At 43.1% G+C, this 22012-nt stretch overlaps 1 protein-coding gene across 1 annotated transcript; it reads left to right on the top strand.

Annotated features, from left to right (window-relative positions):
* The first annotated feature begins 18063 nt into the window (after window positions 1-18063).
* LOC103321942 (uncharacterized) lies at window positions 18064-21421 on the top strand. Its single transcript, XM_008223792.3, is given in 6 exon segments — window positions 18064-18418; window positions 19026-19147; window positions 19246-19336; window positions 19572-19769; window positions 20805-20856; window positions 20858-21421. Coding segments are annotated over 6 exon segments (1146 nt in total). The 5' UTR covers window positions 18064-18128; the 3' UTR covers window positions 21251-21421.
* The last annotated feature ends 591 nt before the right edge of the window (window positions 21422-22012 follow it).

Genomic DNA, 22012 nt, shown 5'->3' on the forward strand with positions numbered 1-22012 from the left:
GAACATAAGCAGAATAGAAGAACTAGGAAAATTGTCCAAATTCACAAGTTGCTGGTTGAGCAGCCTTTCTTTTCCTTCCGATGATGAGTGGCCTCAACGAGTCTGTTCTACTTGATCTTCTTCTTTTTCTTCCTCTCTAGAAGGAAGCTCTAGGTCCCCAGCAGTTATGACAGAGGTAATGCACAAGAAATGACAATTTCAAATCAATCCAACATGAAAAGGTAGAAGGAATAGAAGGATAGAAAATTTACAAACACTTCTCGGCAGGATGACCACCAACATTCTGTGTCAAAGAAGGATCATTGCGCATGAACAAAGTGTTAGATATCACCATTACGGAAAGAATAAATGTAATGTAATGCATGAATTGAGATACTACCTTCCGAACTTGGGCATTAATGTCCTTATGGTCCGCACCATAAACTTGTGAGTCTCCTCTCCTGCATTTAACGGCCCAACCATCCCGCCATCAAAAGCACCGCTAGTGCAAGATCGAAGCAGATTTTGAAATCGAGCCTTCCACTAGGCATCAAAATCGGAACTACATGAATTGGGTTCCCGTGATATAGGCTCTGCTTGTTTATCTTGTTCCTGCACACTGCATCCTTATGCACCAGTCATCCAGTCCCTCCAAGAAGAAGCCCGATTGCAACTCCTATAGGATTTGAGTGGAATAAGCGTGGGTAGCGCCTTGAACAAAAGTTGGGGTGATGCATTTCTGCCCCCAGATGATAATTAGGAGGCTTCCACCTCCATGGGGCAGGTCTCTTGGGAAGGTCACACTCAGGAACTTCTTCTTGAAATCAAATCTGCTTCTTCTTCCTTTCTCAAACAAACGGTATCCAAGAAACCAAGGATAGGTTTTCCGATCACCACTTGCCACCGATCTTTTAGTGCGCAAAGCCTAAAGAACATCAGTACTCTTCAATAGAATGCGGGCACTTCGCCGACATCAATGGTGAGCTTAGAACCCGATCCTCGTGCATAACTATATCTAGGAACCTCGGAAATAGACTTGCAACAGATCTTGATCATCCAAATGCACGAGTGGAGAGATTCATGATTCTCCAGGTGGCGATATGCAAGTTCTTGAATAGATGAGCCGTAACTATAGGCCCAAGTCCAACATCGTATGGTTATGCGAGGCTTCGCAGATGTCTATACTCAAGCAGAATCGAGCGGTTGGGCGTAATAAACTGTTCGCCAATATAGAAGGAACATCATGTGTCGTTGGTCCTTGTCCTTCTCACATTGAATTTCCTCGTAATTGGAGAAGGAGCAGCCTGTGATGAGTGGAGAGATGGTGAATGGCAGCTTTCTGTTCTTCCTCCTATGATAATCACCAACAAAGATCAACGGTTTTCCATGGGACCTAAACCCAAAAACTGAGCCATGTCCAGCAGAGTTGGAGCCATGGGGCCTATGCGAAAGTCAAAAGTATTAATTCCGAAACACAAGGCAATAGCGAGTTTTCATCTCTATTGATGCATGCTTGGACAAAAGTATGGCATCGAGATACCAGCCCGCTTCCAATGAGGTCCATATCTTGAAGAAGTCTGTCAATCCAGCTACCCATTTCACCTGTTTCTCATTTCACTGGGCGGAAGGACTGCTGATTCTTGCTTCTGAAGCAGAGTGCTCTCAAAACATAAGGGAGCCTCAAAGATCCTTCTTCATCAGATTCTGCCATTTCGAGAGGAACTTGACCAAACCAGTGAGGCCCCAACACCAAGGTATTCTCGAATAGATGAAGGACATTCTCATCTAGGTTCTTCTGGGCAAAAGGATGAAGTTTGCTCCTAACCTCTATCGCATGTTTGTCAATCCTAGTCCCAGTAATGTAATCGGGAGGAATCAAGCAGAGGAAGATTGAGCAGATTTTGGGAAGACATTTTCTTGTTTTTGTTAAGAAACAAAAGAAGTTGACAGAAAGGCAGGTTCTAGTAGGGAAGGAATGGAGTTTCGAAGAGAAGCTCAAAGGAGCAAGGTTTGAAATACTAGGTTTCGATGAACAGAGCAGTGGGTTTCAATTTCTTTTAAGAAAGCTCAAAACGTGGGAAAAAGACAGGGCGTGGAAAGACAAGGCGTCATCTGATAAATGACTAGCTAGTAAAGACCTAGTATTGAGCGACTTCCCACTAACTCCAGCTTAGTGGGAAGATGTGGCGACGTGGATAACGAAATCGCATGCGCCAATTTAATGGCTAATAATTTAAGTCCAAACTGCCAAAACAATTCAGACTTAGGCATTGTGTTTGGGCCTAAATTAAATGCGCACCACCCAACACGGAGAAAGCCTGAATAAAGCTACAGACTCAAGCGGTTTGGGCTTTTGCAAACGCGAAGGCAAAACCTAAAATCCAGATAAGCTCACCAAGACTCATCAAATGTGGCAAGCAAACTTGGGCCCCAAAAGCGATTACCTTTGGGCTTGGACAAATCTGAATGGGCCAAAGATGATTAAAAGAAAAAGGAAGAGACCTGCTGTAACCCACGTGACTACTAAATGGAAAGTCAACAAACTCAACTGAGTTGATTGAGAATTAATTAAAGTAGGTCAGTGCAAAAGGACTTCTCTGAATTTCTGCCACCAGAAGATCAAAATCCTCTCTTATATATATATATATATATATTCAGAGATATTTTCTCTATTCCAAATAGGGTGATTGTCCCAAGAGATAAACAGGCCTTGTTATTTAAAGAAGAAGATAGCAGGAAGAGAGAGTTGTTCAAACAGAAATCAAGCTAACCATCACGGTTTGAGATCTCACAAGGCAGTTGGATTAGAAAGGAGTTAGGTTCTCTTTCAAAGGCAGAGAAGTGACTATTGAGAGCTCGACGCCAAAAAATTAGATAAAATTCCTTTTTCTTGTGTTTTAAAATTAAAAAGATTTTTCTTAAGAAATTGCCGCCCATTATTAAAAATTACCCTGCTCTAGAAAACATTTTTCTATAAATAGAAGAGAGGGTGAACAGGTTGAGAAAACACAACAAAGAAACACAACAAAAAAAACAACAAAAAAACGATCAATTCATCAACCAAACAAACAACTCAAAATCAACCAGAAGCTCATTTGAATTCCAAGTGAAACCAGCTTTAGATCAGAATTCCCAAGGTTCAGACTTATAAAATAAGTCATTTAAAACGAGATTTCTCTCGTTACAAATTTGGTTCAGCAAAAAACTAAGACAGGTAGAGCTTGAGCTTTTCCCAAACATGAAAACCTCAACAAATTTCATAGTGCAGTCTCTAGCCCATCAAGTCCTCAAGAACAGCCACTACTGCTCTCTCGGATGAAGAAGCCGCAGTTTCCTCTACTCAAAAGTCTCACAAAAGCTTGAAGTATATTAAAGCTCTGCCAAAATTGACCTTTGGCATCGATTTACAGCTTAAGTTTAGCAATTGAAGTTGTAATGCTTCACCAGCCGGATATTTCCAATCCAGCCGGATCATAGCCTCTCATCCAGCAGTAAATGGAGTTCCAGCTTGTCTTCTTATCTTTCTAGCATGAGTATTTATTTTTATAGTTTTGTAAAAGACAATTCTGCCTAAGACAGCTTAAATTCCATCAACCATTCTGGCCAAAACAATCTCTTTTTACTGAGATAAATTGTTAAAGTCCTCACCAGTCTAAGGCAAGAAAAGAACTTACTTGGGAGATATTACTCACCCAAATTCACAATCGTTTGTTTATTGAAATCAGTGACTTGAGGCGCAAGTTATCTACTCTAGAATAAGTCTGCTAGGATTTTCATTGCTAGCAGTGGCACGCTCATACACCAAAGAAAGCTGACTTGTTGACTAGTCAATGGTTTTCAAGGAAGTGGGGAACTTTGCCCTTCATCTCAGAGAATCGTAAAACGGGGGGTGAATACACCCCCTCTCACTACTAGAACCCTTCACCTCAGCCCTGTTCTTCCATTGCTTCCTCTTTTCTCTTCTAACAAAACATCTGAAGAGCTCGACGAAACTTTCGTCAAGTTCTGCTGGAAGTTTGCTAAAGCTACCCATTCTTTCTTTCTTCATTCTTTCCTATTTTCCATAACCACATCCGACAAGAGCAAACATCCCTTCTCACCACCGAATCCTTCAATTTCGAGCAATGTTCTTCCATTGCTTCCCTTTTCTCTTCCGCAAACACTCAAGAGCCCGACAAAGCCGCTGCTGGAAGTTTGTTAAAGCCACCCATTTTTCTTTCTTCATTTCCTCTCTTCCTCAACAAATCCTCTCAAAATTCCTCTTCCCTTGCTTTGAACCGCTGCTTTCTCATTGGAAATCCAAGCCTTTCTCTTATGCTAAACTCATGAATGCTCAGCTCTCATGCTATGCTTCTGCCAAGCCTTTCAAATATTTATCTCAGAAGAAATCATGTTGCTTTGTTGGTGAAGGAAGCCAAGGTGTTTCCTAAGGCTCCACAAACCTTTCAAAGCACTGTTGGGGTATGATTCTCGAACTCAAACACATGGGTCGATCTACCCATTTGCTTTTTACAGTAGCCAAGGCCGTCTGTATCTTTGGAATGAAAATGCCCATACAAAAGTCAAGTTTAATGCTTAGTTTTGAATTATGGTTGTTTGTATTTTGTTCTGAATTATGCTTTGGTTGTGTTTTGTAATGAATTATGCTTTGTTTTGATGTACGCAATGTTTAAAATACATAGCTATATTATTGAATGCTTTCTTTATTCAATAAAAGAGAAGCAATACAACTAATTAGATAAAAGACAAGCAATAAAACTAATTAAATAAAAGACAACCAATACAACTAATTAATAAATGCCAACTCTATCAATTCAACCTAATGGTTTTCATCATTTAACCAATCCGTGTTGCTAGGTCCATCATCACAGAAAAGCCTTCTTCTCATAACATCCTTTCATTCTAGCTTCCAAAATGACTTTGTTTCAAGGGACATATAACTCGTATCCATAGCCATGGTTTCTCCATCCTTCTTGTCCATGTCTTGTTTGTGTCATACTCCCTTTCTCTTGCAAATGCTTCATCTCTTGCCTTGTCATCCGCATCTCTTTTCATGTCTCTCTCAATTCTCATTATGCCCTTGAGAGCAATTTGCTCCAAAAATTTTGCACTATCATTGGTTGAATTACTCCCTCTCTTGGCCTTTGCTACCTTTCTCCCAATAAGCATGACTCCCTTCGGATTGGTGAGTCTTGATTCATTGGGGAATCTAACGGCAAATCCGATGCCGGTGAATTGTGGAGCGGTGTTTCATTCAACACAATAGTCGGACCTGTGAAAATAATTTTGAATCTTAAGCAATTTTTCACAACCTCCCAACATTTGTGATTGTTGAAAGATTTTTTGCCTTGGGCAATGGCATTGAACCACATTTGCGCTTGCATAATTTGTAAAATAAAAAATGAAAATGAAAATGCAAGAAAATTTCAAAAAATAGGACATTAAATTTAATAAAATGGCAATTACAAATAATTTACCTCGTTGCCAAGATTTTTGCCGCTTCAAATGTTGTCCCTCGCTTTTGCCAATGCATCTCTCTATTTCCCTAACTATTTATTCAAAAAATTTCACCTACTAGTCAAGGCCATTTCTGTACGAGCTGAACCCTATTTTTGACAAAATTCGGCATGAATTTTTCTCCACATAAGAGAGAACTTTATCTCATTGCCCATGATCAGGCAATGACCAACTTGGACCCTACACTCACACAACAAAACATCTTCCATGGTTGTCCATGACCCTCCGACTTCTATGGAAGAGGCCATTTATATTTTTACACAAATGAAATTTAGTAGTAGAATATTTGGTGTGGAAAGTGAATAATATTGAAAGGAGAAGAATTTGTATTAAGATTTAGTGTGGAAAGTGAAGAATATTAGTAGGTATTTATAGAAAAAAAAAAAATTAATTTCTTGGTATTTTAAAAAAAAATTTAAAATACAAAAATTGGTAGCCGTTGAATTAGATGAGAAATTAGGATCGAATACACCAGGATGTACCACTTGGTTTGTAGCCGAAAGCAAAGGTCGACGCTCAACAAGACGGATTTTGAAATTTTTACATGGTGGTGTACCAAAAATTTCAAACCCGTGCTCTAACACCAATTGCTAGTGTCAGCTTATGTCATCGACTTTGGAGGTTTGATCTGCTTTTGGACTTTCCCGTTTGGTGGCCCTACCATTTGCCGAGCTGCAAAGCCGCTGAAGTGGGAAAATAGCCTCATGCCCCTCTTGTCTGTGCTGGCTGCTCCTTTGGAATTGCTCTAAGTAACAGATGATCTCATTCCCAACTCGTCTATGTACAAATTTTGTGGGCCATACCAAAGTCCGGCCCAAAATAAGAGCGCGAATCTGCAAAACCCTTAAGATCAAAGTCAGCCACATCATTTATTTAGTCCATATTTAGAGCCCAATCTGACGGACTGAACGAGTAACTCCAATCTTTCTCGGATTGGACAACAAACCTAAAACCCAAAACAATCTCTCTCTCTCTCTCTCTCTCTCTCTCTCTCTCTCATAGGCAACTTCAGGTACCTTCTCTCTCTGTCTCTCACTCTCTATCTCTCCCTCTATCTCTCCGAGGTTCTACTCCAATTGAAACCTTCTTATGTTCGTAATAACAACTGGCCGTAATATAAACTACATGAAAGTTCTCTTTTTTTTTCCAATATATAAATTTCACAATGAGTCGCTGAATTGAATAGAATTCTATATAATTTGTTGAAATTTTGGACGTCATGTATCTCATAGATCTTGAATTCAGATAAAGTTGTAAACTTTTTCTCGACAAATCTGTCCCATTTGTCGAATTAAAGCTTATAATCATTGTTTGATGATAGAAGCTTAATGTGTATCCCCGCTGTTTGGGGGTGGTGGAAACCCACCTAATCCGGGCACGGGATATTGGATGGGCACGAGAAGAATTGCGTGGGCTAGTGCATATGGATTGTTCTTAGGCACGGCGATTGGAGGAGTTCGTGGCCGGGCAGAATGGAAGACTGCGTCGGGCAGAATGGAAGGCTGCGGCAGGCGCGGGCAGAATTGGAAGGCCGCGGCAGAATTGGAAGCGCGGTGGAAGGCGCGGATAGAATTGGAAGATGCGCGGGTGTGATGAATATGCGGCCGGGTGTGATGAATAGGCAGTGGACACAATTTAGTGCGGCCGGATGAATATGCGGCTGGGCATGAAAGGGGATGAATGCGGCTGCCAACTTATTGACCTAATATATATATATTAATATTGTATATCACAATGGATGGCTTCACTTTATGAGCCCATCCGCATGGGCCAGGCATTTCAACCAAGCTGTCTTGATTCATTCTCCCATATATGCATATATTGATTTTCGGAGGATAATGTGCACGTGACGGAGGGCCTCACAAGGAAAGAAATCAAGGGAGTTTTTATAGTAACTCCGAGTGTTCCAAAACAAGGAAGAATCAAGCCTGTCAGAATATCAACGCAATCTCACGGATTTAGGAGGGCTTCGAAAGGAAAGATTTTAAAGAAGAGTTGACATTTGGCCATTCAATGGCTAGCCCATGGGCTGACGAGTGCCCTATATAAACCTTGCTCCATGAAGACATCAGACACAACATCAGACAAACAAACCTATCTTTCGTCTCGCACTTTTCTTTTCCTAGACTTAGGATTTTATTTTTCAAGCACCTAGTGTAGTGAGTTCTTCATTTTGCTAGTGTAAGTTTATATTTTCCTTGTCGTTTAAATTCTTGTTTCAGTTTATATTTCTTGTCGTTTCAATTCAAGTTTATTTCAATTCCTTTACATTTAATTGTTATCGCACTTCGATTAAATTTAATTTCAAGTTTATTTCCTTTTCGTTCTTATTGTTCTTATTGCTTTTATTTCGTTCTCGCTTTATTTATCGCTTTGATTTATTTTATTGCATTTCAACTCTTGTCTTTACGTTTATACGCATATTTAGTTTAATTGCATTATTTTTACATAAACCATAAAAATCACAAAAACATCCGTACGAAACCTAACCATTCTCGAGCCCGAGAAAGTGAAAGAATCTAGGCCAAGAAGAGGTTCCTTGCTTGGTCGATCAATCGTTTGCTCAGAAGTTAGAAGCGCAACACATCCATCTATTCTCATTCCATTCAAGCCCAATTTCGGGGCTTGGTGGTATACGCCCGCATCCAAAAGAAGAAGGACCAAAAGTTCATTCCGTCGGCCGCCCGGCCGAAAAGAGGGTAACATAATTTGGCACGCCCGGTGGGATCACTAGGTTTTGTATGGTCGTAAACACTAGGAGGAATCCTAGAAGAGATCAAGAATTTGAAGAGTCTAGACTTCGGTCGGAATCAGAGACAAGCATGGCTGGTTCACTCCCTTTGAATACTCAGCCACAAAATGTTCCGGCCACTCAAGAGCAAAATGGCCCCGGCCGAAACACGGCCGTTGGCCACGATCACGTGGTGGTTGAGGATATTACGGAAGTCACCGGGGGACCAGTATTGAGGCCGAATCCGGCCACTTCATTGGAACTCCAACAACTCATGCGTGTCATGGAGACAATGGCCCAAACGATGGCCACTCAAAGTGCTCAGATCAACGAGAGATTTGATCGATGGTTAGGCCAGCAAAATGGCCAAAATGGAAACCAAGGGGCGCCTATTGGAGCACCAGCGGTTGGGCCACAAGTGGAGGCCCAACCAAATGGTTTTGGAGTAAATCTGCCCCAACTTAATCCACCAGCAAGCCCCAGTGGTTAATATTCCGCCGATGGGCAACAACCCATGTGCGGCGGTCAACCAATTTCAAGTGTTCCCGCCATATAATCAATTCCGCCCACAAGCTCACCAAGCGGCTGGGGCCAATTTTGCTGGGCCTCATATCAACCAATTCGGAGTTGGTGGTTGGAATAACCCCGGCGGGAATGCTAACAACCCATTGCTAGGGAATCAAGCAATCGACCGAGGTGCGGTCGAACAAATGATTCAAGATATGGTGCCCCATGCTAGGAGGATTGGTAGGCCAGTCTACCGAAGGCCATATCCGGAGCATTTTGATCAAGAGGAATTTCCGAGGGGCTTCAGGTTCCGGATTGCACTATTTTCGGAGATGGGCTCCAGTCGACCGTTGAGCACATTGGCCGATTCACGGCCCAATGCGCGGAGATTGGGCATCGCGAGGCCTTGAAACTAAGGCTATTTTCGAGTACCCTTACGGGGGCAGCTTTTTCATGGTATGTTAAGCTTCCACAAAATTCCGTCCCGAATTGGCAAGTTATGGAGCAAGTCTTCCACGAGCAATTTTATCGACCGGAGCCGGAAGTCTCAATGGCCGACTTGGCAAAGATAAGTCAGAAGCCAAGTGAGTCGGTCCAAGAATATTTGGGGCGGTTTAGAGAAGCAAGGGCTAGGTGTACGGTCAATATGCCGGAGCACGAGTTTGCAAAATTGGCCCAAGGAGGATTGTTGCTTGACCTCCGAAAGAAATTCGAAGGAATTGAGTTCCGCGACATTTATGATCTCTTACTTCGGGTGGATCGATACTGAAGCCCTTCTAAAGGAGGAGCAACAAAAAGGCGGCGGCACCCCGGCCGACATTTTATAGGATTCAACCAAACCTTCCGGTCTAGGACCACGGCGTCCACGCTGTAGACATTGGAGATATAGACTCAGAAGAAAGAGGTGATGAAGTTTACTTAGAGGAGGAAGAACAGTCGGCCGAGGTAAACTTGGCCGAGATTGTGGCCAAAGGGCCATATGTGTGCAAGGCTTTGTCTAAAGCCTCTAAGGATCAAAGGCCGACCACGGCCCAAATGTCCAAGTTTAGTGGAACCTCCCAAAAGGCGGTCGTGACTAAGTCCTACACATTTGATATTTCTAAAGCCGAACAAATTTTCGACCAACTTTTGAAAGAAAAGATCATAAAATTATCTAATGATCATGATATTCCGTCGGCTAACGAACTTAGAAATAAAACTTATTGCAAGTTTCACAATGTGTGGTCTCATACGACTAACAATTGTTTGGTTTTTCGGAATGCCGTGCAGGATCTCATCGATCGGAAGATCTTGAAGTTTCCGGAGAAAGCTACAATGGGTGTCGACCAGAATCCTTTCCCAAATGCTCAAGTCAACATGGTGAATGCTAACTTCCCAAGGCCAGACCAACCTAGGCCTAGGTTGGACTTGGGTGGCTCAGCAAGGGCTGCGGCAGAAAGAAGGGCAAGGGAAATTCCGGCGGATCCTAAGGTGAAGGGCAAGGCTAAAATGTACCCTGAGGTGGCCAAGGTTCCCGAGACAAAAGTTTTGACCAAGGAAGAACCTCCAAAGGCCATTGTGCTATGTAGTCGATGCCAATGTGAGGTGACTCTCGAAGTGGTTTCGCCAAAGCCCAAGGGGCCAACCAATGAACCCATTGAGGGGCTGTTAAGGAGCAAACCAAGGATCAAGTCCAAGTGGGCAGATCTAGGAGTTTTGAAAAGAAGATGATAACAAGTCCGGCCGAGAATTACGGCCCACATAGCCCAAGGGGCGAAATGGAAGTAAGGTCGAACAAACGGCCATTGCATGAGTACCAAGATAGGTATGAGAGGCCGAGATATCAGCCGAAGAGGAGAAATCAACATGCCCCTTTAAGATATGAAGACATTGATTCGCCCGATTCAAGCCAAAACCGAAGCATGTGGATTTCGGTGGGAGAAGGCAAAAGCCGAGATGTGGCATATGTATCAAGACCCCGCCCCGCGGACGGTAGTGGTGTCCCAACTTTCAAGGTGCCAAACACAAAGGTGGGCCAATGGTATAGAAGCAGGGGCCCAAAACTCCCGCCTGTACCTTTGAGCAAGACTCAAACAAGAAGGGCTCAAAGGCAATATGCCACCACTTGCAAGGCAGAATTAGATTGGGCGGATAAAAGGCAAGCTCAACTTGACCGATTGGTCGAGCTTCGCGAAAAACTTCGATTGGAGGAGTTGGAGTTGGCCAAGGCCGATGCCGTCGCTTCTTTGGAGGTAGCCACGGCCGAGGAGATGAAAATACGTCGAGAATGGGTGAATGGCCGAGTTGTGGTAATGGCCCCAGAAGAGCCAATCTCGGAATTGGAGGCCCATTTGACTGGGGCTTTCGAGGCAAATAACTCTAAAGTGGAAGCTAGTGAACCGACTAAGAGGAGAGGAGATAAACTTCTCAAGGTTCAAAAGGCAAGGGAGGCTCCACCAAAGGCCAAGCCTCTAGTCGCCAAGGCCCCGGCCATGACCAAAGTGGCTCAACCCACTAAGGTTGAGAGTAAAGAAGAAAATGACCAAAACATGGTCCAAGAAGTTGGGGATGTGCCCCATAAAATAGTAAGCGAGCCTAGGGCGGAAGAAGACCAAGTTATGGTCGACGCTGAAATTAATGTGGTAGAAGAAGAGGCCGAGCACACGGCCGAGGAAGAAGCTAAGGAGCCATTGGAAAATCTCGAAGGTTCAAGCGGCCGAAGACGAAGAGATATATGGGGAAGATGAGGAGTATGCGGACGACGAATACTTAGAGGATCTGTCGGAGGAAGCTATGGAACACTTAGAGAAAGAACGGAATGAAGAGATGGCCAAGTTTGAGAATGAGCTAAAAGTGGGCAAGGTCAAAGTAAAGTTTGGAGACTTTGACGAGGTAAATGCCATGGTTGTTACACTCCCATTATTTTTCGAAGCTCGGCCGGATCAACCTAATTTTATGGACGGAGATGTGTTCGATGAGGTTGAGTCCATGGTCCAAATGGAAGGGGCCAAAGAAATTGGGATGGCCCAAGAAACTCCAAAGGAAGTAGGAATGCCCAACCTTGCATCATGGTGCCCGAAAAGGAGGAAAAAGTGCCCGAGAAGGTGTGCTATGACATGCCCACCAAGAAAATGTCCTCCCACCTTAAGCCCTTGTATGTGGGAGCTCATTTCGATGGAGTTCCGTTGAGTAAAGTCCTTGTGGATATGGGGGCTACGGTCAACATCCTACCAGCCTCAATCATGAGGAAATTAAAGAAAGGGTCAAATGAGTTAATCCCGACCGAGACAACAGTCAGTGGGTTCGTGGGAGACACCACGACTTCAAAGGGGATTCTTCCCACTCCAAGTTAGAGTGGGGCAAAAAGTTAGAATGACTGCCTTCTTTGTGGTGGAGACAACGGCCCATTTCAATGCTTTGTTGGGCCGAGATTGGATCCATGGAAGCATGTGCGTGCCCTCTTCACTTCATCAATTTTTACAATTTTGGCACGAGGATGGAAGTGTAGAGATTGTTCAGGCCGATGTACGGCCCTTCATGGCCTCCGCCAATGCGGTAGAGGCAAAGTTTTATGAAGATGACATTGGGCCCCTTTATTTTACGGGGTCAGATAAGAACGGCCGACCTACGGGAGTCTCGGCCCAAAAGTTGATACACTTGGGGGCACATGATGCCCAAGCGGATGAGGCGTCCCACTATAGCTGATTTTTCTCCCTCAATGAGTGATACAAACATCGAGGAAGAGAAGAAGGCCGCGGTGGAAGACACTTTGAGACGGCTATATGGTTTTTGGGCCGAAAGAGCGGCCGAGCATGGGTCCACCGCCAACTTGGTGGAATTTCTTCATGAAGGCCCGGAGGATAATGCACTTGAGCTCAAAGAAGTAGAATTGGCACCAAGCGAGATGGATGATTCGAAGGCGGAAGTCCAAGACCCTTTGTTAGAAATCAACTTGGGGACGGAAGACAACCATCGTCCGATCTACATAAGTGGTCTAATGGAGCCAGAACTTCGGGCCAAAATGGAAGAGCTTTTGAGAGAGTTCAAGGATTGCTTCGCTTGGGATTACACCGAGATGCCCGGATTGAGTCGTGACTTAGTCGAGCATCGCTTACCAATGGTGGAAGATTTCAAGCCCTTCAAGCAGCCGCCCCGCCGGATGTCGGCAGAAGTAGAATTACAGGTTAAGGAAGAAATTGTAAGGCTTGTAAAAGCCAAATTTATTAGGCCAGCTAGATATGTAGAATGGCTTTCAAATATTGTACCTGTAAAGAAAAAAACGGGAGCAATAAGAATATGTGTTGATTTTCGCAATCTTAATCTTGCAACTCCCAAAGATGAATATCCCATGCCCATGGCCGACCTCTTAGTCGATGGGGCGGCCAAGCATGAAATTTTATCATTCATGGATGGGCACTCCGGCTATAACCAAATTTTTATAGCCGAGGAGGATGTCCACAAGACAGCCTTCAGGTGCCCCGGATCCATTGGAACTTTTGAGTATGTGGTGATGCCCTTCGGCCTGAAAAATGCCGGGGCCACATATCAGCGGGCAATGAACGCTATTTTCCATGACATGATCGGTCGAAATTTAGAAGTTTACATCGACGATGTTGTTATAAAATCGGAGTCTAGACTAGGCCACTTGGATGACCTCCGGTCGGCCTTTGAAAGAATGCGGCGGCATCAATTGAAAATGAACCCAAAAAAGTGTGCTTTTGGGGTATCCGCCGGAAATTTCTTAGGATTCTTGGTGCACCAAAGGGGGATTGAGATTGATAAAAATAAGGCGAAGGCTATCATTGATGCGCCCCCTCCAAAAAACAAGAAAGGAGTGCAAAGTTTATTGGGCCAAATTAACTTCCTTCGAAGGTTTATAGCCAACTCCGCAGGGAAAGTTGAGCCTTTCTCATCTTTGCTAAAACTCAAAGATGAAGAGAAATTTCGGTGGGAAGAGATTCACCAAAGGGCATTTGACGCCATTAAAGAATATTTGGCCAAGCCTCCGGTGCTCATTCCACCAAAGCGTGGCCGACCCTTGAAACTATATATTTCGGCCGCGGAAAACTCCATCGGAAGTTTACTAGCCCAAGACAATGATGAGAAGAAAGAGCAAGCGGTATACTACCTCAGCCGAATTCTAACGGCCACCGAGAGAAAATATTCTCCGGTGGAGAAACTTTGCTTGGCCCTGTATTTTACTGCGACCAAGTTAAGGCATTACATGTTGCCCTCCGTGGTGCATATAATCGCCAAGACTGATTTGATAAAATATATGCTCACTCGCCCAATCATTAGAGGGCGAATAGGAAAATGGACAATGGCATTGGCGGAATTCACTTTCCGATATGTGCCCCAGCAGGCCGTTAAGGGGCAAGCTTTGGCCGATTTCTTGGCGGCCCACCCTTGTGTTGAAATGGAGGAGATGGATTTCCTCGAGGTGGGCACATTGAGTTTATTTCCATGGCGCCTTTATTTTGACGGGTCTCGAACATTTAACATGGGCGGGGCAGGTGTCATCATTGAAACGCCCAAAGGATTCCGAACTCGTTATTCTTTTCAATTGGACTTTGATTGTACCAACAATCAGGCCGAATACGAGGCCCTGATCATAGGGTTGGAAATTTTGAAAGAGCTTGGGGTAAAAAGTGTGGCGGTCATGGGAGACTCAATGTTGGTCTTAAAACAATTGTCTGGCGACTACAAGGTGACTAGCCAAGCTTTGCTTGGATATCATGCGTTGGCCAGCCAATTGATGGAAGATTTCGATGATGTGAGACTCGCCCACTTACCGAGAGAATATAACACTCAGGCCAACGCCATGGCCCAATTAGCATCCGGAGTGGAAATCGAGGGCTCTCGATGAGCTTTTAGAGTTGAGAAGCGATCTCTCCCCTCCGTCTTTGAAAGAGGGGTACCAGCAGAAGTTATGGTGTTAACCATAGCACCGAGGATTGGAGGCATGACATCGTGCAGTATTTGAAAAATCCAAATGGGTCATATAGCCAACAAATTCGGCGGAGGGCCCAATATTATGTGATAAGAGATGAAGTATTGTTCCGCATAGGTTCCGATGACTTGCTCATGAAATGTTTGGGCAAAAAGGAACAACTCGTAGCAATGATCGAGGTCCACGAGGGGATATGCGGTGCTCATCAAGCTGGCATCAAGATGAGGTGGCTTTTAAGAAGGCACGGTTATTATTGGCCGACTATCCTCAAAGATTGCATTGAATTTGCCAAGGGTTGCAAAGACTGTCAAAGGCATGGGCCGATCCAACATGTCCCGGCCGGACCAATGAATCCCATTGTCAAGGCTTGGCCTTTCAAAGGTTGGGCAATGGATGTGATTGGCCAAATATACCCAAAGTCATCTAAGGGCCATAAGTATATATTAGTGGCCACCGATTTTTTCACAAAGTGGGTGGAGGCCGTCCCACTCAAGCAAGTTACTCAAGTTGAGGTGATAGAATTCATTGAGAAGAATATCATCCATCGATTTGGCTTGCCCGAGTCCATCATGACTGACCGAGGAGGCGTTCATGGCGAGGCTATTCAAGCCGCCGCGAGAAATGGGGAATTAGGATGGTCAATCCACCCCATACAATCCCCAATCAAATGGCCAAGCGGAAGCTAGTAATAAGGTGATAAAAGGGATTTTGGAAAAAATGATTGATAAAAATCCCAAGGAATGGCACTCTCTTCTTTCCAACTCTCTATGGGCGTATAGAACCTCGAAAGGTCTGCCACGCAAACAACGCCATTCGCCCTCATCTATGGCCATGGCGCCATCTTGCCACTTGAGATTTGGTTAAGTCCTTAAGAGTGGTTCGCCATGCCGAATGGAGTAGGACGAATACGGGCAAGCCATGGCACAAGAGTTAGATGACCTTGACGAGGTCAGATTGGGCGCTTTAGATAGATTGAAGGCCCAAAAAGAGGCCGTGGCTCGAGCATACGATAAGAAGACCAAGGCCAAGAGTTTTGGGTCGGAGATTTAGTATGGAAGACCATTCTTCCGGTGGGATCAAAGGATCCAAAATTTGGCAAGTGGTCTCCAACTTGGGAAGGCCCATTTCTCGTCCACCAAGTGTTAGGAAAGGGGGCGTACAAGTTAAGTGACCAAAATGGTCGGGTCCATGATGCGCCGATCAATGGTCGATTTTTGAAAAAATATTACCCAACGGTTTGGGAAATGGCGGAGAGATAACCTGCCACGAAGAAATATATCACAATAAAATAATGATCTTTATTGGAAGAATGGGCAACATAAAAGAATTTCTTCCAAAAGATATCACATATATATATAGGTGGGCAAAAGTCTACAACAAAATGGGGCCAAGTAATGGCCTAGATATCCACCAAAGGTTCAAGAAATAAAAATCTCAAATTTCAGAAATTGAAAAGTTTTGGGTTTCAATTTGCTTACCTCTACACCAATTCCGAAGCTAAACAAATCGGGGGGCAATGTTTGGGGGTGGTGGAAACCCACCTAATCCGGGCACGGGATATTGGATGGGCACGAGAAGAATTGCGGCTGGGCTAGTGCATATGGATTGTTCTGTTGGGCACGGCCAGGATTGGAGGAGTTCGTGGCCAGGCAGAATGGAAGGCTGCGGCGGCGAGAATTAGAAACTGCGGCGGGTAGAATGGAAGGCTGCGGTGGGCAGGAGGTGGAAGGCTGCGTCGCGGCGCAGAATGGAAGGCTGCGCGGAGAGAATGGAAAGCTGCGGCGGACAGATGGAAGAGCTAGCGCGGGTGTGATGAATATGCGGCGGGTGTGATGAATAGGCAGTGGACACAATTTAGTGCGGCCGGATGAATATGCGGCTTTGGGCATAAAGGGATGAATCGGCTGCCAACTTATTGACCTAATATATATATATATATATATATTATATTGTATATCACAATGGATGGCTTCACTTTATGAGGCCCATCCGCATGGGCCAGACATTTCAACCAAGCTGTCTTGATTCATTCTCCCATATATGCATATATTGATTTTCGGAGGATAATGTGCACGTGACGGAGGGCCTCACAAGGAAAGAAATCAAGGGAGTTTTTATAGTAACTCGAGTGTTCCAAAACAAGGAAGAATCAAGCCTGTCAGAATATCAGCGCAATCTCACGGATTTAGGAGGGCTTCAAGGAAAGATTTTAAAGAAGAGTTGACATTTGGCCATTCAATGGCTAGCCCATGGGCTGACGAGTGCCCTATATAAACCTTGCTCCATGAAGACATCAGGACACAACATCAGACAAACAAACCTATCTTTCGTCTCGCACTTTTCTTTTCCTAGACTTAGGATTTTATTTTTCAAGCACCTAGTGTAGTGAGTTCTTCATTTTGCTAGTGTAAGTTTATATTTTCCTTGTCGTTTAAATTCTTGTTTCAGTTTATATTTCTTGTCGTTTCAATTCAAGTTTATTTCAATTCCTTTACATTTAATTGTTATCGCACTTCGATTAAATTTAATTTCAAGTTTATTTCCTTTTCGTTCTTATTGTTCTTATTGCTTTTATTTCGTTCTCGCTTTATTTATCGCTTTGATTTATTTTATTGCATTTCAATTCTTGTCTTTACGTTTATACGCATATTTAGTTTAATTGCATTATTTTTACATAAACCATAAAAATCACAAAAACATCCGTACGAAACCTAACCATTCTCGAGCCCGAGAAAGTGAAAGAATCTAGGCCAAGAAGAGGTTCCTTGCTTGGTCGATCAATCGTTTGCTCAGAAGTTAGAAGCGCAACACATCCATCTATTCTCATTCCATTCAAGCCCAATTTCGGGGCTTGGTGGTGGCACGCCCTGCATCCAAAAGAAGAAGGACCAAAAGTTCCTTCCGTCGGCCGCCCCGGCCGAAAAGAGGGTAACACCCGCATCGGTTTCCCGGCTGCGAATTACATCTTTTTTCTGTTTGGATTTTCTTTGGAGCCATAGGTGCTGGTGGTTTTTATCCTGGGAGAATGAATCTTAAACGTGTGCCCATGTTATCTTAGTATTTGTTTGATTAAGGGTTGTTGGCTGTTTGGATTTAGATGTTTTGTTATCCGGCTTCAATTGTGACAACAAGGACATTTTGTGGATAGAGACTGGGACACATTTACTTGTTGTAACTCATAATTCAGAGGCCAAGGAAAATGGGCATCTCACAAACGAATGTGTTTTTTGTTATCTATCTATTAGTTGTTCTTGTTTCCCATAAAAATGCTTGCATATGAAACCGTAAGTCCCTTTATTCTATCGCTTAACGGGTTTAAGTCCAACGACACGTCGTTTTAGACATGGCGGGGGATATCCAAACGCACCGTTCAACGTCTCTATTTATCTCTATCTCACTCTGATTTTAGGGTTAGGGTCTCTCGTTTCGTCCACTTTCCATTTCAATTTCTCTCGTCTTCCAGGTATGGCGAACCGTACAGACCCGTCGGCCAAGAGCATAAGGGGGACGAACCCGCAGAACCTGGTGGAGAAGATTGTACGGTCGAAGATATACCAGAACACGTACTGGAAGGAGCAGTGCTTCGGGTTGACGGCCGAAACCCTAGTGGACAAAGCCATGGAGCTCGACCACATAGGTGGGACCTTCGGAGGTAACCGTAAGCCCACGCCTTTCATGTGCCTCGTGATGAAGATGCTTCAGATCCAGCCGGAGAAGGAAATCGTTATTGAGTTCATAAAAAACGACGACTACAAGTGAGTTTTACTGTCCAGTTAATTAATTGCTTTTGATAGTAACTGGAATTGGTTTTGGACGTGCTTATGTGATTTGACAATGTGCATGCTCCGGTAGCTGGGAGAATTAGTGTTGAAGGGAAAGGAAGGGGAATTTGTGGAGTTTTGTGGTTTTTGCTAAGAAACCCGAATCCAAAAAGTGTGTTTTAGATGTTGAATTCTTTCAGATGCGAAATGAGATATTTTGGGTGGTTTGGATATATGGTAGTATGAAAGGAATAGTATTGTTTTGCTTTATGTAAAAAATGTAGGAGATATATCTGATATTCTTTGTTGTGTTAGGTGGAGGTAATGGAAGGATACGGGAAATAATAGGGTCTTGTTGTTTATATGATATGAAGAGGAAATTGGTGATTTCTGTTTGTGAATTTTTGTTCAGGAAGGTTGAAACAGAAAGGGTTGGGATAATAGTGGAAGTTGGTTTGGTCGGGTAGAGATTGTTTTTGTTATGTTCTGGTTGAAGTAGCTTTATGATTCTTAACGCTGAATATATTTATTTTTCATATTTAATGTGGACATGGAGCATTTTCACATATCCAAAAATTAACATTTGTTATTTGGGTTTCAGATATGTCCGGATACTTGGTGCATTTTATTTGCGTCTTACGGGCACTGATACTGACGTGTACCAGTACCTAGAGCCTCTGTACAATGACTATCGGAAGTTGAGGAGAAAAGTGGCTGATGGGAGTAAGTTATATGATCATCTCTGAAGTTTGCATTGATTAGCATACTTACTATTGGATTTTAATGAGAATGCTAATAATCTCTTGCTCTAATTGTATCAGATTATGCCTTGACGCATGTGGATGAGGTTATTGATGAACTTCTGACAAAAGATTACTCATGTGACATTGCGATGCCACGAATTAAGAAAAGGTGGTTATTTATTGGAATAAAAATTTCCTAGCTGATTTTATCATGGTGACTTCTTTTGTTTTTACCGTGGACATAGTGGAATATCCTCATCCTTCTTTACGTTTGGAACGCATCTTGGCCTGTTTTTGTATTTGGTCCCTTGTATCTCTCGCCCTGTTCTAGGTTTCCATGAGGGTCCATTTTTACTTCTACAATTTTAGGTTTGTGTATGTAATTTCTTGCTATATTCATACAGATGGACTCTGGAAGCAACTGGTTCATTGGAACTCAGAAAAAGTGCTTTGGAGGAGGACTTTGAGGAGGAGGAAGAGAAAGAGGAGAACGATCAACTTGATGGAATGGATGATGAAGTCCATGATAGGGATTATTATCGTGGCCGAAGCCCTGTAAGGGAAAGGGACAGGGATAGAAGACGTGACAGTCACAGATACAGGTTCTTTTCTCTGTTTGTGGCATAAGCTTTGTTTTTTAGACATTGAAGTAATGTTTATGTTGATCACTGATAGATGTTTCTTTCTAATATATATATTTAACATAGTAAGGTACAGTACAGACTCCTTGAATCATGATGATTAACCGAGAATGAACAATTTTCTTTTATACAAATTTTTTATGTTTACCATATATTAATTCTAACACAACTGGATTGTGTGTGTGTGTGTGTTGGTCAGTTGGGATAAAGGCTTGGTTAATAGCTCTGGGAATTAGATTGGTTGGGTTCTTATTCTTTGTGCTATTGTGTGTGAGTGGAGATATTTTGGATATTCAGGTGATATCTGAAATTACTGAATGTTCTCTTCTCTCTTTTTTTGGGGGTGGGGATGGGGCGGGGTAAGTAAAATTTTGTTGATAACTGAGCTGAGAGCATGGAGTAATAGAATGAGAGGCAAAATAAAATAAAATAAAGCAAGTCTAAACTGATTTTTTTTCCTTTTATAAATGAGTGTCTGGGTAAACATAAAATCCAGTTAAGTTATCTCAACTGATTTTCATTTGGGTTCTGCCTGTCTTTGGATGAACCAGTCAACTTTTAAAGTGGAAGCTGTTGTCTGACTATTCAAATTCAGACTAGTACATTTATATGTCATTGAAGTTTCTACCATGGCATTTTAAGCCGTAGGTATTATATAATGGCTTCCTATAGTGATATCCCTGATCCAGCCAGGTTTCTCTGCACTGACAGTGTGCAGTGAGAAGTATGATGGATCGTACATTTTTCTTGCAGTGTAAATATGGTTCCCTGGTCAGTTGTGTCTTTTCTTATTTGGCATTTGGAGTTAATCCCGAAAGTTGGTTAACTGAATGTCATTGGTTCTTTTTCTGGGAAGCCCTGTGGTTAATTTCATTTGTAAATGTTCAATTCTACCATATGGTTACTGTTTGTTGTTAAAAAAAGGGTTGAAACTGTCATCTTGAAGCTAACACTGCCATTTATGTTTCCTTATTTACCTTTACCCCTATAAAACAGGGACCACGATTATGACAGAGACTATGATAGGGATAGAGACTATGATAGGGATAGAGACGTGGGAACGTGGACATGGACGAGAAAGAGATAGGAATAGAGACAGAGATAGGGATCGGGACCGTTATCGACTAAGAGATGAAAAGGATCTTGGTCGCGATAGGGGGCGGGACAGGCGAGAGAGGGATCGTGGCAGGAGGAGGAGCTATTCAAGGAGCAGAAGTCGGAGTAGGGATCGTGAGGGTGGGGATAATCGCAAAAGACATGGCCGCAGCAGCATGAGTCCCAGGAGACGGGATGGGCATGATGAGCATGGCACTCGTGAGGAGTCAAAGAAGAAGAAAGAAAAGAAGGAGAAGAAGACTGATGGGACAGACCATCCAGATCCAGAGATTGCTGAAGCGAACAGGCTCCGTGCATCTCTTGGATTGAAACCTCTGAAGATGTGATAATGTTGGTTGACTAGTTCATGTTAATGCGAATGTATTTCAACTGGCTTTGGATTTGTGAACCTTTACAGCTAGTGCTTTCAGTATCTCCTGTACATCCGTTAAGTGGCACTCGAGTTCATGTAAAGATCATTTTTACTGACTGTTCAGGCGGTCATTTTTCAGGATAAACTATAACTCTTGGTTTTTATGGTACTATGGACCATAACAAATGCCGTGCATTTGTGGAAGCATTAACGACACTATTTAATATAACAAGGACTGAATACTTTTATAACAAGAAACTTGCTAAATCTTTCCATCTAACTAGAACACGAGGAAATTGAAAAGAAAACAAAATCATGAAAGGAACAAATACCCATATCCTGACTTAATCTCGGTTATCAAAATGCCATTTTCATCATACTGAACGGTGCCAGATAAATTCAGTGGCCTGCATTTGTCTCCCATTAGAATCCCCTTCTTGCATAACTCCTGGGCACCTCTTTCTTCCATAGCTTTGCTATCTTCTTGCTTTGACTTATCTTCCCCATCGATCTCCCTACTTACCATCTTTGTTAGGGACCTTGCCATTCTCGACTTCCAGCGATTAGTTGGCATGAATTTTGATGGAACCAAATTCAAGTTACCTGAACTTTCTTGCTCCCCAATCACCCTGAAAGTACCATGAGCGACACCAATATCAACCTTTGATATAACAAAAAGGTGCACATAGGTTAGAATCATCATCATTGGTTCTGTTGTTGCACTTGGTTTTGCTCA

This window comes from Prunus mume, linkage group LG2, assembly GCF_029339155.1.
Source record: "Prunus mume cultivar Tortuosa linkage group LG2, ASM2933915v1, whole genome shotgun sequence".
NCBI lineage: Eukaryota > Viridiplantae > Streptophyta > Magnoliopsida > Rosales > Rosaceae > Prunus > Prunus mume.